At 45.8% G+C, this 27554-nt stretch overlaps 1 protein-coding gene across 4 annotated transcripts in view; it reads right to left on the minus strand.

Annotated features, from left to right (window-relative positions):
- Babam2 (BRISC and BRCA1 A complex member 2) overlaps positions 1 to 27554 on the minus strand; it is a 373611-nt gene that overhangs the window by 17686 nt on the left and 328371 nt on the right. For 2 of the 4 annotated variants that reach the window (XM_028873967.2, XM_028873970.2), the window contains exon 11: positions 10957 to 11110. In XM_028873967.2, coding sequence (XP_028729800.1) covers positions 10957 to 11110 — 154 coding nt within the window. Of the gene's footprint in view, positions 1 to 10952; positions 11111 to 23905; positions 24050 to 27554 lie in introns of those variants that run through there. The other 2 variants (XM_037198069.1, XM_037198068.1) reach the window with 2 other exon arrangements.

A 27554-nucleotide genomic window follows, 5' to 3' on the forward strand; every position in this document is an offset into this window, starting at 1 on the left:
GCCTGTGGAGGCAGCCACGGGTGTCGTTCCTCAGGTGTTGGCTACCTTTTTTTTTGAGATGGGGTCTCTCATTGGCCTGGAACTTGCCAAGGAGCCTAGGGTGACCAGCCAGTGAGTCTCAGGGATCTGCCAGCCTCTGTCTTTCCAGTGCTACAAGCATGCACCACTGCATCTGGCTTCTTAAATGTGGGTTCTGGAGATCAAACTCAGACGACCTGCAAAGCTGGCACCTTACCAGCGGGCCACCTCCCCGGCTCTTCACCTGGCAAATGAACACCAGAGAACCAGAGGAGGTTTGGAAAGCTCTAGGCTGACATGAAAGGGTCAAGGGGTCCACGCTAGAGCTCGACCTGAAGACATGATGCTTTCACCACCTTTATTTCCATTTCCAAGGTTATGAAGGTTCTAGTAGGATTTACTTATCTACATTAAGGTAGGCCTATGTATCAACACGTAAGCTTGTCGGGAAAACCTTATTGCATACAAAAAAAGGCAGTTAGTAACAGCAGCTCCCGTTAACCAGCAGTACGCCAGGTACTACAATCACCTCCCCATCAACACTCACACTCTGACCTGCACACTGTATATATTGTGCAGCTAATTCCCTGGAAGACCTTAGTGTCTGGCCATTAGTGACTGGCCACGCTAGTTGGGGTTCTCTGAAATATGGGTACATGGGTGCTGAGCTTTACCCAGCGAGCAGCAATGCTGTGTGTGTGTGTGTGTGTGTGTGTGTGTGTGTGTGTGTGTGTGTGTTTGTGTACATGCTGGGGTCCCCAGGGCTCGGCACATGTTCTGTATGTAGTGACTTCCTATATATTTGCTGAATGGATTTGGCAACCCTTAGCATAACTGCCATGTCCTGCTTCTCTGTGTTGGGCAGCCTAGCGCTGACCTTCCACGGGACACAAAGCAACGAATTTCCATTGAATTCCTCAGAAGTAACTTTGGATGAAGTTTACCTAGGGACCTCTTGAGCTGACTTCTGCTTTCCCGCCTTCTTTTTCCACGGGGCATGACTAAGTGTCTGTCTGGAGGGCAGGAGTCACGGGAATTTTCTGCCTACTTCTCACTGTGCACCCCCTGCCCCCTGCTCGTTTGGAGGTTCCTGTGAAGGGCCAGGTTGCTTGTGGCCTGTCCCTGTAATGTCCCTGACTCTTTTCTCTCATTTATAAACCCCAATAAAAAGTTTAGCTATGCGGGTAGTTTACCTTTCCTTAAAGGTCCTTTAGACTCTCAGAAAGTTGTTTCTGCAAGAATATCCTGGGCACATCCTGTGGCTATCAAGGCCTTCAGCCCCCTGGGTGAGCTGAAGCAGAAGGTTATTCCAAGCCACCTCACGGGTGGGCAGTGGGGACACACGTGCAAGCCCCCTCACCCCAGCCCCTCACTCCAATGTGCTGCCCTCCCTCAGGGAGGAGGCCCACTCGAGGCAGGGGAAAGGCAGATCAGAAAGCAGCTTAGGACCAGTTTCAGGGACACAGGGTTCTAATCTTTGAACCGGGCATCTTGACCAAATTCTTCCAAGAAATGGGGCTGGGGGGAAGGGGAGAGGGGCAGGAAGGGGGAGAACAAGGGAATCTGTGGCTGTTAGGTAGAACTGAATAGTATTGTAAAATACAATAAAAAATTCTTCCAAGAAATGAAACTGATGCACGGAATGTCAACTCCACGCCATTAATTTCATTGCACTGTTACCACGATGGCTCCAGTTCAGCACAGTTCTAGCTGGCTGTACTTGCTGCTTGCTAAAGCTTTCTCTGTGCCCTACATTGTGAGCCTGGCCTCACTGTCAGGTCTACCCCCTTGCATGGTCACTCAGGCTAGCCCTGCCGATGGCTATGGAGTTTTGGGGGTCCCTGAGGATCACGAGAGACCTATCTACACCGCGTCACTATTTTTGCTTCTTTCTACCAGCTCAACTTCAGCAGGCACGATCTAGTTCATTTTCACCGGTAGGCCTTGTGCCAAATGATCTGATAACAGACAAGAGAGACTCTTGTTCCCACAGAAGCCAGGCCTCTGCTCGTCACCATGATCTGCGCAGGATGAATGGTCCTAATTATCCTCTGATCATCCTTTGATGCTCCTTTTTTTTTCCTTTTCTAGAATGCCTGCCTTAATGAGAAGTGATAGAAACAAGAGCCTGGGCCCTCTTGCCCTGGCTGGACTCCACATCACACATGACAGCCCTGAGCCGCCCTGGTGGCACCTGTCAGAAACCAAGACACACATCTGAACAGTCAGGCCTAATTCCCAGGAAGCTGTTTGAACTTGACATCTGAAAATGCACTGCATCTAGAATTATTTTACAGGGCGTGTGTTCGGGGCATATGTGTGCACATTCCACAGCTGAAGTGTTCTATAAATATCAGATGCAGGCTGTACAAACGGCATCACGTACACAGTGTCCTTAATTCTGTGTAGTGAGATTTCAATTTGTGTCTGACCTCTGGTAACAGGGATGGAGGTTTTTCAATATGGATTAAAAAACTATGACAAGCTATCTTAAACATGCTTTTCACTTCAAATTCCCACAAATCTACCAGAGTTCAGGGATAGCAGGTAGGTACTCGCCTGCTGCTTTCAGATGAGGGTACCAAGGCCCAGAAAAATGACATGCCCTTCCCAAGATCACACAAGAAATTAAGAATGGTGCCTGGATGAGATCCAGGTCTCCTAGCTCACGGCCAGTATTCTTTGCATTTTCTTTGTTTTCCTATACATGTCTTCTTCCAGAGGTTCAAAGGGAACTCTGATCCTATTAATAAACGTACATTCCTCTTCACTGTGTTATTAAAAACCTCAAACCAGACCCTCTCTACCTTATCCTTTCTGTATATTTTTCTGAGTAAGTAAGAAAATATTTGACTGTAACTCACAAATAATTCAGACAACCTCACCTAGTGATGGAAAACACTTTCCCCAAGGCAGGGGGCGGTATGATTAGAACTCATGCCTCAGTACTCAGTAGTCCTCACAATGGGGTAACAAGCGGCTTTCCCCAGCAAAGAGGTGGAGATCTCCCAGACCCTCCATCCCCCAGCTTTCCCCTGATAAGCCCAACCTAGGCCAGCTTCTTTTGGCTTGTGCAACTGAGGTCGAAATTTAAGCCCACACCCTGTTTTTCTACCGAGAAAGCAGCATGGACCGAGAGCTCAAAACCAAGCCCTCCGTGGAGCAGACAGAAAGAAGGCCTGAGAAGAGATGGGCTGCGGGGTCCTGCTGAGGGGATTTGCTCTGCTTGGAGTTCCGGGGAGAGGGGAGGCAGGGCAGGGCTGCAAATGCTGGTGCCTGGTACAGTCGGGGCTGTGCAGGCTCCCAGGACGCCCAGAGGCTCGTTCTGGGATGAAGCTGTATAAGCAGTGACTGATGGCCAGGCTTTTTAATGGAGCTTATCATATCACAGCAACAGATGTCGGGCTCTAATAAATAACACGCTCCCTCTGACCTACGCAATTTGGAGAGGATGCCTGTTGTCAGGCAGAACTGGATCCCTCCCGTCCCTGTTGCTCCGTCTTCCGTCAGGAAAAACAAAGCATGTCCCTTGAAGAGACTCTTCAAACCTATTCTCTGAGGAGCCATCGGTCCACGTTGTTTATTTCGCTTTTCTCTCCTCAGCTTTTAAATTTCTACACCCTGTGAGGGAAAGCTCGGAGGGACGCAGGGACTCGGTCACAGAGAAGCCCAGGCAGGCAGGCAGGGAGGGCAGGCCTTGGCGACTGGAGCCTTCTGAGAGCCTGCCGGCTCACTAGTGCTGGGTCCTGCACTGTCCCCTCAGGGTGCTCAGGCAGCCCCGGCTTGGAAAATTCCCTCTGCTCTCAAGGGGAGTTCAGCTGAGAGAAGGTTGGGAGTTTTTAAAGGGAACTGGTCCTAGGAAACAGGGCAAAGCAAGAGACGAAGAAGAATGTCCATGAATCACTGCGGTCACTGAGCTGCGTGACTGTCCCAAGGTCTGTCCCACGGGCCCCTGGGACAGGGCTTCCTTGGAGTCTAGCCTGGGCTGCTCTGCCTTCAGCCAATGCTTCCTCTGATCCCTCTTTGCCCTTTGTCCAGGGGACCTGGAAAGTGACTGAGCCAAGCCGGCCACATCTCCTACCTCCCTGACTGACTCTGCATCCCTAGATGTCAGGTGAGAGTCCAGGAATACAGACATGAAGGGAAGGGATAGGATGAAGTCAGTCATGGGCCTGGAGACAGTCATCTGGTCCCCACCAGGGTTTTCCCCAGAACTTAGCCAAGTGTGGATGAGGAGGGTGAGAAGCACAGAGCTGGTGGGTTCCCAAGCTACCCGCTCACTAGCCATGGGGACTGGGGGGAACAGGGCCGACCACAGCTCAAGCGCCATAGAAATAAGGCATCGGCAGGTGACCCAGGAGCTAACAACAGACAGCCAGGGAGAGTGGTCGACTCCTGGGGAAATAAACACACGAAGGAGCTCCCATTGCGACTACCTGGATGCCATGCCCCAGCCTCCGAGGAGTCTCAGGCCACAGGCCTCTCCCCACCATGCTGTGAGGGTCCAAGTGGAACCAGCATTTCCACATTGTAGTCCAGGGTCCCAGAACAACTACAGACGTCATGGAGAGGGCCGGGGATGGGGGTGCAAATTCTGATGCCACATCTATCTCCATCTCTTGAATTAAGAGGGGGCGATCTATATTTAGATGTTTTATTTAAAGGACTAATGCATGAGACTGGATTAGAGCATTCGGTAATAAGAACTTTGAAGGAAAAATAAGAACCAACCTAACAACCCATAGTATATTTGAGAATATTAAAGTAGCAACAATGAAAAGCCCTTGAAATAATCTGTAATATACAATTAAAAAAAGATTTGCTAAAGACAAAGTTATTCTGCATAGACAACTGGATATCAAGTGATAAGAGAAAATAGTGAAAAGATAACACACGGGAAGCCATGCACTGTTCTGGGAGGGTAAGAAAACTCTTTCTGACCTTGAGGCAGGAGGGGAAATGGAAAATGGTTTGGGGAGGCACATGATGGCAGCACTGTGTGTTGTCCACAGAGTTATTTTTGAACTATCTTTAGTGATTCCTTTTATGTTAGGGATTTTCGTGTGACAAACCATTGAAGTAGGCACTTTGGGGGTTCAGCCTTATTCTAAGCTCCCCAGCCCTCTGCTAGGACCGACCTGATACGGTACACAATGGAATTCATGAATAATCATGCCATCTATGTGTAGATCTCACTGACCAGACAGGACTATAAAAAGATTGCCCCCTCCAATCTTCGTACCTACACGATACTAAGGTATCTTATTTTGCTTTTTGTCCTTTAAAGTGGTTATTTCATACAGATTAAGCGAGTGAGGATGAGATGGAAATCCTTAGGAGCCAGGAGCCTAAGATTTTAGATCTCTGGTCAGGTCGCTGGGGTTTGGAGCTTTTGACTGTGGTACGCCTCAGTGTTGATGCCATTAGCTGTTACTATGTACTTTGTAAGCAAGCACACTGACAGGTAACATCTACTGCATGCTCACCACATGTCAGAGTCCGCCAGACAGCCAACACATTACCTGAACAGCAGGCAGAGTTCTAAGAGTCTATGCTCCCTGTAACAGCTGAGATGCTGAGAACAGTGAGTCCCATTCCGGCAATTAGGCGGTCATCTATGGTACAGATGTCTTTACGAAAGGGAGGCTGACTGCCTCAGTGGAATGGGCCCTTTAAATCGGGGTGTGGAGCTCAGGGACACAAGACAGAGACTGGAAATACGAGGAGGATTTGGTGTACTGCTGTGGGCTTAAAAATGGAGAGGCTATAAGGCAGGGAAGGAAGCCAGCTTCTAATTACTGAGAGTGATCTCCAGGTGACATCTAATAAGGACACAGGGTCCTGAGTCCAACTGCCCCAGGGAACGGAACTCTGCCAACATCCCGAATCAACTTAGGGAAGTCTTAGCCTAAATCTTAATTGCAGCTGTCTGGACCCAAGCATGATATTGTGGGCCTCCCAGCCCATCAAAACTGTGGTGTAAAAATCTGCGCTGCTTTACGATGGGAAGTTTGTAGTAATCAGTTAGACCGTATCGCAGAGACCCATAAACCCTATGTGACACGCAGTGACCCTCTAAGCAAGTCTTTACCAGTTTATAGACAAGGAGACAAAGACTCAGGAGGATTATGCGTATCCCCAAAGTTGCACAGCCACTAAATGGTAGAAAAAGGGCTGAGCCAGCTGCCAGGACTTCAGGGTCAGTGCCCGACAAGTGCCACCTGCATTTCCTCTCTGCAGCATGCCACGGAGATGCCAGTGCCCCGTGAAAGGGGACTTGGGCTAACGGTGAAGGGAGTGGGGACTGTGTCCATCCATCTGTCTGTGAATGCACAGTGAGGCTGGAGCTCCAGGAGCTGCTGAGTCCTTGCTGTACAAGAAGCCAGCTATGTACCCTTGGGAATTCTTCTTTATCTACACAAAGGGACAGAAGAATTTCTGCAGGGCTGCTGCAGGGGTGATCCTACAAGAGAGAGGATTCTCTGTCACCTGTCACCGGTTAGGTTTACTGGGAAAGCAGAAGCACCTGAATGTCACGTTTGTTAATGACTGTAAGTCTCAATGTTCTTGGCCTATACAGTAGATATGATCTCTCCAATGGTTTTTCTGAAAAAGATTTTAAAAATAAGTTTCTGTTGGGTGGGGTGACTCACCCCTTTTAATCCCAGCAAATAGAGGGGCAGAGGCAGGTGGGCCCCTGAGTTTGAGGTCAGTCTGGTCTACATAGGGAGTTCCAGGACAGCTAAGGCTAGATAGTGAGATCCTATAAAAAAAACAAAACAAAACTTTCCCCCTTTGGCAAGGAAATGATTCCCTACTACCTGTATCTAGAAGCTCTGGAAGGAAGTAGGCTGTAGTTTTCCTTTGGTTAGAAAAAATTTTTAAAGCTAATTGACTGTTAAAAGTCAATTTATTGTGGAATTCACATGCAAAACCAAAACATATAGCTATCATAACACAAAGGCTAACTGAGGGTATAAAGAGGCTTATTTTGTTTTAGATTTAGGATTTGATATTAGGTATGAAACACTGTAATATTAATTAATAATAGCTATTATTAATATTAATTCATGTGTCAAAGGTTATATTTACTGCATATATAACCAAAATATATGAAGAGATAGTTAAGAAGCCAATAAATGATATAAGGGAGAGAAAGAGAAAAGAAAAGGATACTTCAATATACCAAAAGAACACAAGAAGAGAAAGACAAAGGAACTAAGAACAGCGGAAATAAAATTTTTTTAAAAAAGCAAGATGTAGAACTTAAGCTTAATGAGCTCATTTGTTATATATTTTTTTCTTTTTTTTTCATTTGTTATATTAAGTATAAGCAAACCAAATAATTCTATTAAAGGACACTGACCATCAGAATAGATTAAAAAAATAAAAATCTATAAAAGGTTTCAGGACATACAGATATACAGAGATGAAATAAAACAAAAAGGGATGAAGAAAGACAGCATAAAAATATGTAGAAAAACAATCTGGTACAACTATTTTAACATTAAGGAAGACTTCTAGTTAAAAAGCCTTACCAGATACAGACATTCTGTAATGGCAGAAGGACCAATACATTAAGAAGACATAAGCAGGCCCGGCATTGGTGGCGCACGCCTTCCTTTAATCCCAGCACTTGGGAAGCAGAGGCAGGCGGATCTCTGTGAGTTCAAGGCCAGCCTGGTCTACAGAGCAAGATCCAGGAAAGATGCAAAGCTACGCAGAGAAACCCTGTCTCAACTCCCGCCCCCCCCCAAAAAGAGACATAAGTATAATAGCACACTGTAGACTATTGTTTTTCCTCCCTGGGAGCTGTGGTTTGCCACTGTTTTCTGGAACAGCATAGAGCACTGTACTAAATAATACTAGCCCAGAGAAATATCACAACTTCAAAATCAAATATGGATTCTACTAAATGCATATTGCTTTCAGACCACTACATAGTTCAAAAATTATAAACTGAGCCATTATAAGATGGAGACAGTCTTTACATAAAAATCTGTCCACAGCATTGTAAATTATACTACAATAAAAAGATAATTATGGCAAGCTTTTGCCTTTAAAGATCTCACCATTTGGTTAAGGGAAGAGACATATATAAAGATGTAAAAACTAAAAATAGCATAAAAGAGATTCTAGAGGAGCATGTGAGCAGAGTACAGGCCTGGAGAGGAGGTGGTGCGGGGCTGCCTGGGAGTTTAGAGTATGTGAGGAAACCCATCTGGAGGAAGGCTGGAGGACGAGGGCATCAGAGCTGTGAGCACAGGCACTGAGAGACAGAGCAGAAGGGACATTTCCATTGTTCAATATGGTACTTCACTGACTGTCCCTTCCCAGCAAGTCGGTTTAGCAGAGGGGAGTCCAACCCTGTCTTCAAAGATGAAGTTCAGAGAGATTATGCAGTCCGCCCGAGGCTACAGAGCTTATAGGATTAAGCTCTGTGGTCGGAACCGGGGCATGCATAACCCCGAGCCCGTGCCCACTCACTCTGGGGCACTTGCTGAGGGCAGAAGTGGCTGGACTGACATCAGCAAGAGGCAGTGTGGTAGGAAAAGCCCTGGCTTTTCAGGGCCAGGAAGTATCTGTCCTTTCTTAATGCACATGCTTAGAGCAGCCTCTTAACAGGCAGTGTAAACAGCTGATTTCACTCAAAGGGCTTTGGGGCTGTTCTAAACCATGAGAGTGTTTATGTCGTGGGCAGAGCTCCCCAAGTGAATTATAGCCTTGTACGTACTGTGTACAGTATCTTCACAGGATGCAGAAACGGGGCATGCAAGGAATGTTTCAGCTGGCCTTTCTTTTCGCTTGACATTTTCCTCCATGCCTTCCTACGAGTTTTCAGACAGGACCACAGGACAATTCTTGCTTATGTTTACCCCTTACCTGGTCTCTGATACAGCCCCATGCAATTACTCAGTTCAGTTAAAGAATGGGGCCTTTAAGTGATTTCTTGTAGCTAGCACGAGCTGCTGGCTGTCTCTCTTATTACATCTAAAATGGATTCGTCTTCACTGAAGTAGAAGGCAGATTTCTTTAACACGACTTCAGATGTTTTCTTTAGACTGGTGTTAACATAAAGCAAATGTGTCTTGAAAGTCTGAACCAATCTGTTAAGACAAACAGGCTTCACTTACGATATTCCTACACTGAAATCACAGGCTCGTGGTCTACAGCTCCTTAAAGATTCAATTCCTACATGCTAAAATGCCTGCTTAAGAAGTACACACACACGCGCACCAAGACAGCTTTGCCATGGAAACCACAAAGACATGTCTGGTTCTGACTCCAGAGCTCATACCACAAATAATGGCCCATCTTCTAAGGGCAGATCCTGTATACACAGGGAAAGACCAGATAAGTAAACAACTCCAAGACTTCAAACAGAAACCTTGCTTTCTACCTGCTTTGTTCCATTCATTTCAACATAGGTCTTAATAGTTGTTGCTAGTTAATTTGCATGATTGTTTTTTCCTTAAATATAATTTCAGACATCAGTATACTGGACAGAAAGGGGAAAGGCACACAGTTGCAGATAGATTACAACTTTGGGTTGCACATAGGATTTGGGGGTGGTTGGAGTGCTGGAGAAGGGCACTCAGAGTAGAACCCTGAGCCTCCCATGCATGAAGGTTTTGTACTAAAGGGACAATGGAGATGACAGGAGGTTCCCCTGGGAAGAAAATCTGTATCAGGACATGGGGGGAGGCAAGAACAAGGGGTCTTAATGATCAACAAGTCTCTAGGTCTGGAAGGCCAGCTTCTGTTAGCAGGTACTTGAAAACTGTCAGAAATTTGGTATGATTCATCTCCTTGCTGGGCTCCAGGAGGCCATGGATAGTTTCCAGTTGGCTTATCCTGCCATCCTCAAAACAGCACACAGTGCCTGGACCATGGTAGATGCTTAATAAACACTGGATGAGCAAATGAAGAAGATGCTTAGTAGACAGTTTTCATTTCTATGATTCTTTGGCTCTGCACACCCTTCAGCTGGGATCACAAGTGTGTGCATATGGCTGTTCAGAGTGATAGAGTACTAACCACACGTCACACCATGATTTATTTTTGGGGGAACTACCATTTCAATCTATTGCTTCTTCAGGAGCAATTCTAGGAGGCAACGGTCTACAGACTGCTGCTGTAGACAACGAAGTCTTATCTCCCAGAAGCAATCAGCATGCTTCCGTATCAACTGGATCCTTGTGACTGAAGTGACAAGAGCCCTCCTCTCTCAACTGTGAAGGCCAGCTGACCTCAGCCTCCACTGAGCCGCTGCATCCACAGTGGAGTCAGCAGACAGATCCAAGCAGTCTGTCTATCTGAGTATGTAACCAAGACACACCCATGCAACACACAGGAGACACGTGACACAATTCAAGAGATGCAGCCTCCCCTGAAAAAGTAGCTACTGAATCCATATACTGACGACTCGATAGGAACTCTGTTTATCAACATTTGAAATCTACCTTTTAAAACATATACAAGCAGCTGCCAACGTTTTGTATTATTGACATTATTCATCTACAACTCAACTTGCTATTTAGTATTTCTCTAATCCAAATAGAAAGGTAGAGTTCTTATATATCCTACAATCAATTTACCAAAAAAAGCCACTCATGGCCAGTCTTAGCCATCAACAGAAACAGGACAAGGGGACACCAGACCCAAGTCAGCTTCCCTGTGAGGAGGCGACAGAAGAGATTGATGTTTAAATCTAAAGCTGGAGACAATGCTGACTTCCGATATTCTCTCTTGTGACGACTACCTCTGCCACTGTGGCATGAAGGCACCATGGACAGTGAAGAAGTGGGGTTTGCTGTGTTTTAATCACACTTTAAAAAACAAGCCCCGGGCAGGAGTTAGCCTCGTGATCAGTGTCTAGTCGGCCCTGGACTGTACGCGCACAAGGATCTCTGAAGAAAGAACATTCGATTCACTTACTTTGCTCTCTTGGCCATTTCGTTTCCATCCCATCTGGGGCTGTATGGGTAATTTTTTTGTGCTTGGGAGTAAAGTTGTCCGCTGTTGGTAAAATGATAGACGGACTGAAATGTGAGCGTTGGCTGATCGCGAGGAAAAAACAGGGGCAGGTCAACTGGAAACACAGAAAAAGGGAAAGAAAGTTAGAGTTAAACAGTTAAGAAGTTAAGTTAAACAGTTCAAAGTTAGGACACTTTCTTTTTGCTAAATCGGAATGTTGGGTACATGAAGGTTGGAAACAAAAATACTGCTTGAGGTTTAGATGAAAGCCATGGGGCGAGGACCAAGGAATGTAGGGCATCGTCCCTGCCTCCAGGAGTGTCAAATCTAGTTGGAGGCAGATCATACATGAAGTCCAGTGTCACCACCCTGAAGCACGCTGTGAAAGTGCTGAAAGACCACCACAGAATGCATGTGGAAAGCATAACCAGGATGGCATCCCACCCTGTCGGACGTCCTGGCCCTGGCCTTGTCCATCAGCTGTCCATCAGCCAGTGCAGAACCAGCCACAGAGCTGTGTTAAGTTTCGATTATGCCATAGCTCTTCAAGGGTGGGACAGTGTCTTCCTCATCTGTAATTTGATAGAGGATGGTTTTCAAGAACAAACTTGGAAAAGGGACAAAGAAGGCCTTCAATAATCTCTCTACTTTATAGGATGAGCCAACTAGACTACCAGAAAAATAAAATTATCATTCTGCTTCCAATCAAGCAGCGAATCTCCACACTCAGCATTTTCCATTTTCCCCACATGTTACCACATATATTTATATCTCCTAAATCAGAGGGAGCTCCTTAATGGGCCAGAACAGGGACAAATCTGAACACAGACTCTGCCTGCTGGTGCGGCAGGGCTCAGTCTAAACCTCCTGCTAATGTGTAGTCTGTGCTTTATCGCTTCATTTCGGGGTTAAGTCAACTTTTAGAAATAAAATCACTTTTAGTTTCAGTGGAGGCCAACCATCCCCGGAAACTGTTTTAACATTCTTTGAGGTAGACAACATTTGTGTAAATCTCACCACTTCTAGGACAGAGAAGAGGCACATTAACAAATGCATTGACAAAATGTATAGAATTTTCTAGCTTTGCCGAGGAAGACTGAGGTACTTTGTTACTTAAAACTTCACGAAGGGGACATTAATTTGAACAAGTGAGTACACTAGAAAGTGCATGGAGTTGATCACTCTTTCACAGACAGGCAGCCACAGGAGACTACCTGGAGCCACGGTTCAAATCTTTGGCTCCCATGACACTGCCTCCCCTCTGCACTGAAGAACGCTCCTAGAAGCTGCTTATAACTGTGCTGCAGTTACAATGTGGTAATCCCCAGCCTCCACTGTAAGAAGGAAGAAGGATGAAAACTTTAGCTGTACAAGATATATATTAAAGGAACATGGACTGGATGGTGTGGAATTTATCACTCCCTCGGGGTTGGTAATGCTGAACGTGACGAGTGTATTCTCCATATGTGACTTCTCGAAGGAAATGTTAGGTTCAGGGTGAGACAAAAAAAACCCCACACAAAAACAAAAACAAAAACCCCAACAATGACAGCAGCAGCAGCAGCAACAACAACAACAAAACCCCAAATAAAAACCCTGCCATTGGGAGGGCCTCTCAGACTTCTGAGTGCACTCAACTGATGCCTGACTCAGAGACACAGGGAATTTCTACTGGTGACTCACATCACGACCCAAGAGAAGGGGCAGGATTGAGAATGTCCACTTTTTAGTCACATTTCTCTGTGTCACAATAAGACAGTCTCCATACATGCCTATTTTTGTCAAAGCAGAGATTTTATAACACGCAGAACAATGAAAGTATGAAAAGACCTATTCGAAGGGCAACTATCTCAATTCAGAAAACCCCTTTGGGTTCGTTCATGTAACAAAGCTTGTCTGTAACATCTTCAGTTACTCTGGACGAATACTGCTTTCTAACCTCCTTGTATCCTTTCCGATACTCATTTAATTTCCTCTGACTGCGCTTTTAGAAATAAATGCCTGTTCATGTAGACTTTCCTTTGACTTCAATTGCAATCACTAGATTACATCCGAGTTTTTCAAATAGAAAACGACATTCAGATTAAGTTCTAAAGCAATCATTTAGTAATAGAAAAGTATTAAATATGCTATCTTACCTACAAAGAACAATAATTTCAAGTAATAGAATTCAGTGCAACTATTAAAAAAGTAGCCACCACTCAGTATTAGAAGCAGTGTAGATACTACTTACTATAGGCTATGAAGCTACTAGGTTTGGAAGCTTTAGGATACATTTTTCTAAAAACAATTTTTTAGTGTACATGTGTGCATGTGTGCATGTATGCATGCGTGTGTGCATGTGTGCGTGTGTGTGTGCGTGCGTGCGTGCGCGCGCGCGCATATGTGTGTGTCAGTGCTCGTGGAGGTCAAAAAACTTCAGGTATCATCCTTAGGAACACCATCCACCTCTTTTGAGAAAGGGTCTCTCAAGTGGCCTGGAACTCACCAGACTAGCTGGCCAGTAGGCCCTGGGGCTCCTCATGTCTCTGCCTCCCCAGGGCTGGGATTCTAAGCACATGCCACCATGCTCAACTTTTTATATGGCTCCAGCTCAGGTCTTCTTGCAAGTCCTTTACAGACTTACAGCCATTCTCCTAGTTCCCCCCAAAGGGAAACTTTTCCAGGACTGGGAACAGTGCTTTGGCTGGTGCCAATCTCCTGGGCTTAGGCCATCCTTTGGCCCCAGACTCCAGGCATGCATCACTGCATCTTCTACTTTTTTTTTCATTGTTTTGTAGAAGAAATGAATCACTGGATTAGTTTTTTGATATGTTGAGAAATACTTTTCACCTAGTTTTGAACTATCTTCTTTAACTCAGATGCTCATTAGTAGCAGAAACAATAAAACCATAAATATCTACTCACGAAAGTAAGATAATTAATTTTTGGTTTTTGGTTTTTGGAGACAGGGTTTCTCTGTGTAGCTTTGGAGCCTTTTCTGGATCTCACTCTGTAGCCCAGGTTGGCCTTGAACACAGAGATCCACTTGCCTCTGCCTCCCGAGTGCTGGGATTAAAGGCGTGTGCCACCACCGCCTGGCTTTAATTTTTGTTTTTATTTAAGTACCAGCAAGCTACATGCTGATGGACACCACAACCCCCCACCCCGCCCCCGACAAAGCATTTATTACACGTTTCTTTCTCTATGGAGATTTGTCTAACAGTGTGTCGCTGTAGCCAATGGTCAGATCTTAACACTTCTGTGTGCATACAGCAACTGGATTACTAGACGAACAGGAACTGTCAAAGGATTTCAGAGATAAAATAGTTAGTCTATATGGTAATTCACATATGAGAACATAAACATTTAAAGCTATAGATACCTTGCTCGAGTAAGTTACATCCTATTTAAAATAGTCTGTAGTTAAAACGGTGGCTTCTCTAAAAACTACTCGATGCCTAAAATGATGTAATAACCGAAATAGCTCAGAAGCACTTTGCATTTTCTTATAAGATCTGAATGGTACAAATTAGTCAGAAGTTAGCAAAAACAAAAACCTGTTTCCTTATCTCCAAATGTTTCTGTCACTTAACTTTTACTTAAAGGTTAACTGATGACAATAATGACTTCAAACAGCTAACTTGTTCTGAGGGAAGCTCGTGGATCTAAGCAATTTCATCTCGTAGTTGGGCGGCAGCAAACAGAACACTAACCACTTGCCTTCTTGGACGTCTGATGCCCAGAGCAACATCATCCACTACGTACTGTCAGTATTATTTTGACAGATGCTCCCTAGTTCCTTCTTCCTGTGAGTTTTCGTCAGCTTTCTGTGGTAGAAGGGATGCCCTTCACCAGCTCAGTAGATCTGAACAGCTCTGAAGGTTCGTTCTTTAGAACTTGTTCGAACAAACCACACCGAACACTTGTATACTACACAAACTGGGCCATTCTCGGGCCTAGTCCACAGGGCTTTGGCCACTGGAGAGAGGAGAGCTGCCTCTCTCTACACCACTCAAAGGCGCAGTGTGTGACCACGCTCGCCTTCCTTGGCAGTCTGCCTTGCCTGTCCCCAAATAATCATCATTTCACCTAAGAAGACTCCAGGAAATGGGTATCTGAGATACAAAGCTCTATAGGAAGATCTCATTTCTTCAAATATACCAACCCCAGAAAAATGGCCCTAGGACAGAAAGAGACTCCACCCCATGCACTGGATGCACAGGTAGGGCAGCCTGACTGACTCTCAATATTTTAGGGGTAGTTCTAACAACTCTGGTGATAGGATTTTTCATCCTCAGAAATAAAACATCATAATTAAAGCAAGATCGTAACAGAGCGCTTTAGCAGTAGGTACTGATGATTGCAGTCTGGCTTGGGGAAAAGGACTGTATAACAAATAATAAATGAGACGGGTGGTGGCGGCGGCGGCGCACGCCTTTGATCCCAGCACTCGAGAGACAGAGCCAGGGGGATCCCTGTGAGTTCAAAGCCAGCCTGGGCTACAGAGTTTGAGTTCCAGGAAAGGCGCAAAGCTACACAGAGAAACCCTGTCTCAAAATACAAACAAACAAACAAACAAAAAAACCCAAATAATAAATGAAAGCTGTTAGGAGAGGAAGATACTAGTTTGAGGCCACTTAGGTTAGGAGCAAAGAACGCTATTACCTCCAAGCCATCCCTCAGACTATTAGTCACGAACACCCTCACCCGAGTCTTGACGAAGATGCTACCACCCTGGGTTGCCTAGCTCACAGCCTTTCTCTATTTTTTTCTCCCTTGAGCAGAGTTCCCTTCTTTTATCCAGTGCGCAAGGGCTTGATTCTCTTAAACTCCTAGAAGCCAAGACATGTGATTGGTGGTGGTGCTGGGATTAGAACTCGAGTCTCACACACGTTAGACAAGCACTCTACAAGTGAGCTATGCTCCCCCAAAGGATGGAACTGTGACTCACTGTTGCCAGCGGGATCTGACAGGAAGTTGGCAAGGGCTTTTCTGAGAAATATTTTCCTCTCTGGTTAGAGACATGTGGAGGCAGAAGCCCCTCTTCGTTCTCGCCTTTGATCCTACCCTGTGAAGCCCTGAGGCTTGGAGCTGTGGCCCCCGGCTAGTGCCGTGAGGAGGCCAGCTTGCTGTCATTGAGACACTGCCTTTATCATCTCTGGGCTTTCTTGTTTTCTGAGGCCATTACAAGTCTCTACTATTTTAACCTCACTTGATCTGGTTTTCTCATATTTAGAGTCAAAGCGATCCAAGGAAACATTGTTTCTTAGAGCTTCTCTGTTCAAGAAGGAAGGGAAACGGAATAATACTTCAGGAACATCTTCATCGAGTATGGTTAAAAAACATTCAAGAGACATAAATAGGAAAGTTTTAGCTGTCTGGAAAATTTGGTTTTGTGGGACAGTTCAATCCTTGAAAATGCCAAACAAATGAGGGGTTAACCATAATTGCTTCTCTGGGAGTCACATCATCAAATATTTTCACCATTATTCACAAGCCATTATTTCATTTCTTCAGGCCGTACGAGCTCTATTCCCCTGCTTGCCCCCATGTTCTCGGATTAGCAGGGAAGGTCCTCACAGCCCCAGTTACCGGTGGTTAGGGTGCGGTTCCCAGTGCTGGGCTCTCAGTTCCCTGAAGTGGCTTTATGAGACAGTTTTAACCCCGTGTTAACCCTCCAATGAGGACAGTCTCACTGTGCATTCTACTGGCCATGGAGCCCAGGCTGACCTTGAACTTACGGCAGCCCTCTTCTTCTGCATCCCAAGTGCTAGGAATACAAGAGTACGCTATTACACCCGGTTTGAAGGTGACTCTTAACCACAGTTTGCCCACGTCTCATTCTCAGGCTCTTCTCCAGCCAATGTGGAACGACTGCCATGGAGTTACCATCCACCTCCATCTTGTTAACAAGTACAAAACCTTTGAGACACATGGACTCCAATCCCCGGAACACTAAACATGATCTCACCACACTGCTCGTTTCTGAGAAATACAAAAGTAGTCAGCCCTCTTTGAGGTATCTCCCCTGGTTATCACTGCCTTTAAGGGAAAGTTAGTAGCTGGATTTTGTTAAATCAGTTGTACTTTTTACTGATTTTAAATGTTCACTGTGTGTGTGTGTGGGTGGTGGTGGTGGTTGATTTGATGGTGTAAACAGGTTACCTTTGTGGTATGAATATTACCAAACTTGAGTGCAAAGCTTGCTTAAAGGTGATGCATATCCCATTTTGAAAAGAGACAGACTTATACTCCCTTGTTATCAGATAAAAATGGCCCACAATTTATTAGTGATGTCACAGGCAAAATACTTCACTTCTCATTTGCAAAGTAAGAGTAATAAATATTACCTCATTGTGATTGTTGAAAAGGTTAAACAAAAACCAGGCATGTAGTAAATAAATGGTTATTCCTCACCCTTACTCCATTTTTTCCTGTTTTTTTTTTTTTTTCATCTAGCTTTATAGTGTTCCACACTATTGGAATTTCTCATGATTATAGTGTAAGCCTTCAAATGCTTACATTTTAATTACTTGATGGAAATAGTTCTCAACTTTGTAAACATTTTCACATCTCAATAAATACACTGAAATAAATTTAGTCTTGTTATTATGGAACACTTCAAAAAACATTATACAAAATGCCTCAAGGCTTAAGGAAGACCTTGCTTGCTATTTTACAAGTGCCTGCTACCTAGTGGCCCCTGCTCCCCACACTGCTGTGAAGAGCAATGTGGCATGCTGAGGTCTCCAGGGCCACTGGGTGTGAGCCAATATTCACCCATTACTACAGACTCTCTCTTTTATTTATGGTTCCATTTTCTAGCCAACCCTTTTCTAAAGCCAACTCAGTCCCAGGATCAATTCTTTCCTTCTGTACATAGGTAAGGTGGGGCTAGTACCTATCACTGGGCAGATACAGAGGAAACAGGAGCTCTGCTGCTGTCTGCCCAAGTAGCTAGTCATGAAGAGCCAAGGTCCTCTCTCCTGCCCACTTAAGCAAACTTAGAGTGGATAATTAATACAAACTTTTCTTCCCATGAGAACAGAAATTTCCAACTCTAAGTCAACAATGACACAACTATGGAACTTGACACCGTGGACACCCTAGACATTTTTATGCTTCCTCAGGCAGAAATTACTATGGATGTCTGGAGGGTCCTTTAGGATAGGGACCGAGGATTAGTTATTTTATGTTCTTCGCACTTAGCACTGGTGTGTGACAGATGAGAGATACTCAATTCTTGCTTATTGAATGAAAGGAACTACTGGGTTCACATAAAATCAGACAATACCCAGCAGTTGTCCAAGGCACGGAACACCAAGTTTCCATCCACTAATGCTGGAATATAAAGCCTCCGACCCAACGAAAGAAGATACACATACTCCACAACTCAGCAAGTCCACCTAAGAAACTGCATTAGAATCTGAGAGGTGTCTGCTTGTCGTAGCATCGTTGATGATGATGATACATACCATCTTAAATGTATAAATAACTACATTTATAGTATAGTAGTTATATAGACTAACAGGAGACTGGATAAATACAGTGGTGTAATCTTTCCACAGAGTACTGGACAGCAGTTTAAAAGGGGTGAACGAGGGTTTCATATGTGAACATGCACGAAGTTCAGAGCCAATACTCAGTGAGCAAAGCAAGCTAAAAACGAATATGTTAATACATACTTATGAAATTCAAAACATGCACACACTCACTGCTTATGAGTGTCTGTGTAGTAAAGCATAGTTTTGTGTGCACACAACAAACAAGCACTAGGTGAAGGGCAGTGATTACTGTGGGGAGTTAAGGAGAACGTGAGAGATGTGGAGTGATGGTGGACAACCACTGTGCTATTCCTTTTAAAAATCCAGAAGCAGTTACAGCAATATATCAGTGTTTAACTAAGGTGGTACATGTGTATATGTTTCTATACTCTTCATATAAGTACAAACACTACATAATAATGTGTAAACGCTTTAAGGAGCAAGAAATTCATCTTTCTTGGTGCTAAGGATTGAGCCCAGGGTCTTACTCATGATCAGCATGTACTCTGCCACTGATTTGCACCACGGGCTAGGATATCAACATTCACAGAAGCAGAAAACAATCAGTATAATTCCACTTATACGAAGTTCAAAATCTGTAAAAAAAAAAAAAAATGATACATTGCATATTGTGTTGATACGAGTATTACAGTGTTTATGGATACAAAGTTGATATGGTAACTACAGGAACAGTTAACATAAAGTTCAGGTTAGCAGCTGCTGCCGGGACAGGCAACACAGGCCTTCAAAGGTGCTGGCACTGTGCCTGCCAGCTTTTACTACTCTTTAAAGAGTACAAGTAGGTTTTTATAAAGCCAAAGGCTTAGCAAAGCTCAACAGTTTTCAGGAAATAAAACAAACCCGAAGCTGGGAGACTACGGGGAAGAATGAGGGTGCCCATGCGTGCGCCCAGGGTCTGCGAAGATCTGAGGAAGGAGAGGAAGCCCTGGACTCACATGAGGCACACAGGGTGGCAGAGGGGAACTCCGCCTGAGGTCAGAGTTCTGCAGAGGAGATGGACTTCGAGCTGCTTGGAGAAGGTTAGCTATGAATCAGAATTGGAGTCTGGGGACATTCTATAGAAAGAGAAGTCAATCAGACGCCCACAGCGAGTCAGGGAAGCCCTGACTTGTTCTAGTTCATCCGTCTTAATTCTGTTCACCACTTTCCTGCCCTTAATGCTCACAGATGGGAAGCGGTGATGGAAAGCTGAGGGAGGCAGATCTGACCCCAGGAGGCTCGCAGGCCAAGCGGCTCTTCCCTCACAGGCTTTCTTGTTCTTCTGACTCTATCCTGTTTCACACTCATCCAGCCTCGGGGTGTCAAGAAAGGTTCTCGGTTCTAGAACTTGGCATGCTTCCAACCTGTGCTCCCAAGCAGGGCTCCCTCATTCAGGCTCTCGCGAGGATTAGAGAACACCAGCAGCTGAGGCTGGGCCCAAGAGTCCTGAACTGGGAACCCTTCCTGGGCACTGACTGCTCTCTGGTCTCCTTTCAGTGATCACTCCCACAGTGACCACGTTCCCTGGTCCAGGCGCCATGCTAGAACGGAGGGTCCATGCTTTGCAGAGGCTGGCTGTGTGCTGCACTCTGCCTCTTCCGCTGGCAGTGCCATGTGGGGGCCACATCCACCTGGACCCTGGCCTCCCTGATGCTCTGACACCCCCATTTCCACCATCTTTCTGCTTCCCCCCAGGACACTGCTCAAGTCCCATGGCCTCCATCTTCTGGGGTCCGGACTCTTGTCTTCTCAGCTGCGCTGCTGTGGTGCTGACTGTAGTACCCACCCCACGCCGGGCTGGCCACGCAGAGGTGGTCAGGGTACACTCCGGGATTGACTGGCACAGACCACCACAGTGAGGAAATGCGAACTGCACTAGACTCGGAGGAAGGAAGCATACATACCCTTCTGAGATGCAGAAAGGAATATAGCAAGAGAGAGTGCCGTAAATAGCATTTAGGACTGTTTTAAGTTCTATTTAAAAAAGAATTTAGTCACAATAAACAAATTCCTGGCTTGGGAGTATTAAAAAAGAAAGCTGGCTAAATCAGGGAAGCATTTGATTAAAAGAATCCTTAAATAAATTAAAATATATTCAAATGCAAAAATCCCTGGCACTTAAAAGCTGGGCAAAGTCTCTAAAACATCATAAGCTTTTAATTTAAAAGTATTCACGGACAAGGTACTAAATGCAGCTGATTAGAAGGAAGAGGACCAATGCAGTGTTTCTGGTTCCAAAGAGGGACTGACACTAGCAGTTTTTATTACAGGCTTAAAAACTTGAACTGGCTACATACAAACTCACAAACACTGTGATGGCCCCATTTGAAGGACGACTAACGAGGATTTATGAAGAGAACAAAATTCCTCAATCTAAACTAGTCTTTTGTTTTGTTTTGTTTTGTTTTTCTAGACAGGGTTTCTCTGTGTAGCCCTGGCTGCTTGCAGCTCTGCAGACCAGGCTGGCCTCGAACTCAGAGATCCACCTGCCTCTATCTCCTGGGTGCTGGGATTAAAGGAGTGTGCCACCACTGCCCAGCTAGTTTTTTTCTTTTTAATGATGTAGTTATAACTTTTATAGAATAGAGAAGGCAACGCGTAGCCAGTGAGGACCATTCTCCAAGCATCGCCCATGAGGCTGCTTGAGGGAAGCCATCCTGATTAAGCTGGGTCTTCCTCCTCACTGTCCCAGCTCATGCGTGAGCTCCACCACCTGAGGCTGGGAGGAGTGATGGGCACAGCAGAAGTGGTCCCACCAGTGTCACGGGTGGAAAGGCACACTGCCCAGGGGCTTCTAGGAGGAACATTAGATAAGACGGCTTTGCGCAGGGAGGGGGGATCGGACGACAGTCAGGTTTCTAGCAGCGTGTTAGAGGGACAGGGCTGTGCTGGGAAGGGAGGGATGGGAGCAGGAAGGCCAGGCAGAGGGAAGAGCCTGGAATGGTCAGAGTGGAGGGTGAAAGTACCAGGGGACCATGGCGGATGTATTACAGGTGTGTGGTGGGTTAGAACACTGGGTAGAGAGCGCAGATAAAATGTGGAGCGCTCTGAACATAGAACACAGGACTGTGGACATTTTCTATGCAGAGGACGTTTCCCATGCCACTTACTACAGTGAGTGGGGTAGTAGCCAGCTCAGTATGAATCCTTCAGCGTGGAGAACACTTTGGAGAGGAAAACTAACAAGTCAGTTGAGTTCCGAGTTGTTACTGGAGGGGTTTTTCTGAAAGGAGGGGAGATGCTCCAGAGGAGTGTGTTCTGCGGACGGTGACCTGGATTCCATTAGCAGTTAAGCAGCCCTAGCATATTAACTGATCTCTCGGAGCCTCTTTTCCCACACCATAAATCTGGAAAAACCCTAGCCTGAGGGATGGAAATCAAGTCCCGCGTACCTTTGCTGCCTTTACTGGCACACAGCGAGTACTGGGTGGAAAAGGATGGAAGGTTCAGGAATGTGAGATCAGGATGGTAGACTGGAGAGAATACTGTCTTTGGAATGTGACAGATCTGGGCTTGATCCCTGCTCCGCCAATTACAACCTGGGTGACCTCAGGCAATCTACCAGATTCTCTCAGTGTGAGTTTCCTCATCTTTAAAATGGGAAAATATCTACCTTGCAAGACTCTGGGTGATTTCATGATCTAATGAGTATGTATATAGAATGTTTGGCACACAGCAAACATTCATAAGTTATCGTTATTATTATTCATTTTTCTCAGAAATAATTAAAAAAGTAAATCAGAATCAGTATGTTTTTTCTAACTTGACAGAAAACACAGCCCACATAACAAAAGTAACCTTCACTATTATTTTCCCCAATTAAGCTTTCAACTCAGTTTGTGCCCATATTTATTTGAGGGTAATTCAGGAGCCCTCAGAAATCTTCATTAAAAAAATCCTATACTTTTCTCCATTCAAATAAAAAAACTTATGGGTCCAGATAATCTCAGGCCAAATGGTGTCACGCAGCAAAAGCTTTCCAAACCAGAGGGCAGCCGAACAGGCGGAAGCTTGAAGAGAACTCGGCCGGTCTCTCTGAGCTTTCATAATGCATCATTCTCCCCATGCTCAGAGGTGTTTCCTGGGAGGAAAATCGTTCCCTTTGTTTGTGAGTGGGTAGTCGTGATCTTGAGGAAAACAAAGAGTATGCAGGAACATAATCAGTCTCTGCACACCTCAGGATGAGCTATTTGGTTGTGAGTTATTCAGGGCTGGCGACTGTCTGAATGGTACTTAGTTATTTTGGCCAGCTCCTTTTGGTCATTATTTCTATGTAATTCGGCGGGAGGGCGGAAATGAATTAATGTTCTTCTCTGATAGAAACCCCAATTAGAATTTCATTTCAGATGACATATGGCTGCTCCTAAAATGCGAGTTTTGAGCCGTCTCATTTTTCTCCTACCTACAGATAAACTCTGTTAACAGAAGGTGATCCTGTTGAGGCAAGCTCGGGGCTTCCACACACGGCCCGACTTGCGTGTCAGATCTGAAGAAGAAGGTCCTCTCCATCGGGGCCTTGGCTCAGTGTTACCCTCCAGAAAGAAAGGCACATTCGCTCTCAGCAAACCCATCCTGGTAACTGGGGATTTGCTTCAAGTCCCACAACCGTGTGTGTGTGTGTGTGTGTGTGTGTGTGTGTGTGTGTGTGTGTGTGTGGTCCCTGATAAAAATCTAAATAACTTCACATTTACTTCTCTCAGAACCCTACGTGATTCAATTCAGAATTATAAATCAAATTCTCACAGTCGGCCCTCTAGTCGTGGCATGGCCAGTAAGGTGGGCTAGCCTCTAACCTAGTGCCAGAGAGCGCTGTCCTTGGCTCGGAATCCCTAATTCCTGGCTCTGAAGTATTAGGTTGTTGTCCTGGAGTTCAGCTGTAGAATGACTGGACTGCTAAGGATTCGGGAAGGAACCCCACTAGGCTGACTAAAAAGTACGAGAGTCAGGTGGGGGCCTCTGAGTAAATAACACAGACATGGGGACATCTCTTTATCCCCCCTCTCCACTGTCTTCTGACAGCTGTGCTGACCGGGGCTCGTTTTCCTCAGAGGTTTCTCTGCCTTCTCACATCAGAGGACTCACTCGATGGCGGGTCAGCAAGGGCTCGGCAGTCACCACCCAAGTGACAAGTGAAAAGCTTGTGCTGTGGGGGGTGGCCTGCCTCCACTGCCTGAGCAGCCACAGAGACGAGGCCGGGGTCCTTTCCTGAGACCCACGGTGGCAGGCCACTGACCACACGAAAGCCTCCCTGCAGAAACGAAGCAGCCACAGCACAATGGCTGTTTTCACGGCATGACTGGATTCTCCATGAACCCAAATCTGAAAATCCCTTGGAACAGACATACGGCACGACAGGCTTTTGTTTTGTTTGCTCTAATACATACTTTTTAAAGCACGAAGAAAATGCAGGCCATCAACCCCGAGTGAATGCTACAATGTGCTGCATGCTTTCTGCCCTGGGGTCCCCTCTCTCCTCCTTTCTCCTCGAGAGTCAGTCGACCTGCCTCTGGGGCCAGCCAGAGAACCAGCTGAGAGAGAGAAGACAAGACTGTCAGCAGACATCAGTCTTCTGGGTCTGCAGCCTATACATGTCTTCCAGCACAGGTTCTACCAATCTGACCTGCTGCTGGCTTCTGATGCTACTTGGGCAGTTTGACTGGGTTACCATCTCAGTCAGGGGCGGCTACAGGCAAGCATTTGCTGGCCCTGCATGGAGAAAACCTAAGAGTCTGGGTTGACATTTTGTCAGAATGGACAGGGAAGAGGGAGATAATGTGCTTGTCTTTCAGACAAATTAAGCTCAAGGGTACAATGTTCTTAGGCTTGAATTTTTGTTTTTGATGTTTCAATTTCCTTGCTTGCTCCTTTTGATGGGGAAAACACTTTATGGCCCTACCTATGGAGCTTTAATGGCATCTGACACTGTCGCTCACCCCTGTTCTCCCATGGTTTCTGTAACACCACTGACCTGCTACTTCTCTTCCTTTCCAATTTCAACCCCCTCATCCCTCCATCGACTCACTAGTCTCAGTCTCCAAGCTCAGTCAAGGGACTTGTTAACTCTGTGAGGCCCAATAATTCCTCTTTCAGGTAGTCCATCCATCAATGAAGACCCTCTGATAACACTTCTAAATGTCCACCTCCTTTCTGACTTCTCACCTAGGCTCCAGCCCACTAATTCCAGAGGCCTGGAGAATGTCACAATACAGGCTCCATGCTTAAATATAGCCTTCCAGCTTGGCACACAACCCCACTCACAGAACACTACCTCAGGAACAGACAGTACCTCCTTTCAATCAGGCAGCGCTACCTTGGATTCAAGCCTTTAGATGTGAAATCTCATGGTCCTGATGCTGTCAGAGCGTTCCGGCATCCGTGGGGGGAAGAGTTCTTCCTGCCTCTTCTAAGTTCTCTTAACATCACACTCAATCTAAGGTTCAGCCAAACACACAACCTGGTCCTCTCTGGCCCCCTTCACTCGGCCATTTCCGCCCTGGTGAGGCTGCCATCCTACTGAGGACGGCCTGCAAGAACACTGTCCTTCACACTGACTCCCACCCTGGATCAGAGAAATGAGAACGTACATTCAAACACCACTATCAGCCTACATTAGACAGCTGGATATACTTTTGAATATACTTGCAGGTTTTTTACCAGAGCAACTGCCAAGGCCTCCCACACCCACCATTCAAGTCGGCTCCAAACAACATACTAATCAATGTTCATATGGAATAGATCAATAAGCATTCTCTGCTCCTGGGAGCTGGCTTTTTATTTGACCTATACACAGATGTCAACTTAATGACTGCCCTACCCCTTGTTCTGGTCTATGGTGCTAGCTACAGTCTCTGTGATAAAAACAATACTGGTATGCAGCTAAGGGCAGCTCTGTGAGGCCTGGTGAGTTATAGGTTAGCCTATAACCCATCGAGCTCGGGCTAAACTTTGGCTTGGAAGACCGAAGAGGTCTGGATTCAGAAAGGGAAGTTCAAGTAGACGGAGTATTTAAGGGCTAGTGAAAAGAATCAGATTAGAAACAGAAAAGACACTCAAGTTTCCAAGGACTTTAACGTGGACCTGGTCGTATCTCCAACAGTCTCGACGGCAGACTCAACAGCTAAGTTCTTCTCAGGGTGCCCTCCGCTGCTTACGCCGGCACGGCACTCCGGCCCCATTTGGCCCTGACCCCTCACCAACACACACTGTGATGAAGATCTCGGATGCCAGAGGCCAAATGCCTCCTTTTAGATTTATTATTAATTGGCTCATGGAAACACTGGTTTGGCTCTTTGTTCGGCTTGCTAAGGCATTCCTCAGGGTTAGTTCACAGAAAAATCAAACAGAGATCTGCAAAGTAGCGCAGGAGCAGGGGGCACTGGAATGAGTCAGGAGAGAATGGTGGGCTTCTAAGACATTTCCATTTGGAAGTTTGTCTTCTTGGCACAGAATGGCCTATTGGGCAAAGAACTGCCCTTGTTGAGCCCTGGATCTAGAGCAGTGGTTCTCTACCTTCCTAAGGCTGCTACCCTTTAATACAGTTCCTTGTGTTGCGGGGTGACCCCAACCATAAAATTATTTTCATTACTACTTTATAACTAATTTCGCAACTGCTATGAATCATAATGTAAATATCTGTGTTTCCTGATGGTCTTAGGCGACCTCTGTGAAAGGGTCGTTCAACCCCCAAAGGGTCACGACTCGCAGGTTCAGAAAGTGCACATCCCACCCCCAGCATCTAAACATCTGTGTGAATTTGGTGCAAGTATAGTTTAATATTTGTGTGAACTAAAGAGCTGTTGGCCTGAAGCTCTAAGAATGTGACCAAGGCTTTTCAGCTAGCACAAAATGAACTTTGGGATTTCAACTATTTAAAACTCAGTTTTAGCCAAGTCTGGTGGTGCAGGCCTGTAATTCCAGCACTTGGGAGGTGTAGGCTGAAGGATCAGGAATTTAAGGTCAGCCTGGGCTACACAGTCAGTTCTAGACCAGCCTATGCTACATGAAACTATCTCAGAAAGCAAGCAAGCAAGCTAGCAAGCAAGCAACCAACCAACTAACCAACTAACCAAACATGAATACAAAACAAAAAACCATACCCAGTTGTGGTTTCTGTGAGAACAGGACCCGGTACATTCTATAAGCATATTTAGACAGGAAAAGGTGAGTTTGTGGTTTATTTAGAAGCCCAAGTTGCCTGTCTAACTCTGGGCTATGGGCAGGGGGATTCGAGGGAAAGCAAAAAATAAATTGCTTGAGCTGGCTGTCGAGGAGTCAGGGACAATCACAACACAGTGTGAGGACTACTTACAGGGGAGCACACTAAATGCTCCTGGGGGCCCGAGGCAGAGAGAGGGACCAGCTAGCGCTCCTCTGTCCTCTAACGTGTTCCCTTTACTTAGAAGATAAAGTGTAGATGGAGGGGCTCATGGTCCGCTCTGACCAAATCTCAGGTCCAAAGATGACTCTATTCTATGCCTCTCAAGTGGCCTTCTCCATGGGCGGTGACAGAGGGAAAACACACTGCTCAGTGGTTCCCAGGGGAGCTGAGGGCAGGCCTGTGGTGGTACTAGCACGTTTCACTCCTCCGTGTTCTCAGGAGCGGCTACACTCTGTGCTGAGAAACGTCAACTGCCTGCCACCTCACTGGTTCTTCCTCCTTGCGTTGGATGATAATTTCATTCTCCAAACTTGCCTCCTTGGCCATCACCTCTACTAGTGACCACCTATTCCCTCTTCCTTAACGCTCTCCACTCATAAAAGAGGACTTTCAACAACCCCTAGAACCTGGTCACACTTGACTTATGTCTATCCACATGCATTGGTGGCCCTTACAACCATCACCATGGTGATGCTTTTCTTTGTCCTTCCCAATCCTGTCCCCTCCCTTCCGCATGTCCCTCTCCTGGTTCACCTTACCCCTCTGCCGCTTAGCATCTTCCAGCAGTAATCTTCTCTTGCCCTTCATCCACTGTTGGCCATAACACAGGCCCCAAGGCTTCAACCGCCATCACTACGTGGGTTACAAAGCGTTTG

The sequence above is a fragment of the Peromyscus leucopus genome, chromosome 22, assembly GCF_004664715.2.
Source record: "Peromyscus leucopus breed LL Stock chromosome 22, UCI_PerLeu_2.1, whole genome shotgun sequence".
Lineage (NCBI taxonomy): Eukaryota > Metazoa > Chordata > Mammalia > Rodentia > Cricetidae > Peromyscus > Peromyscus leucopus.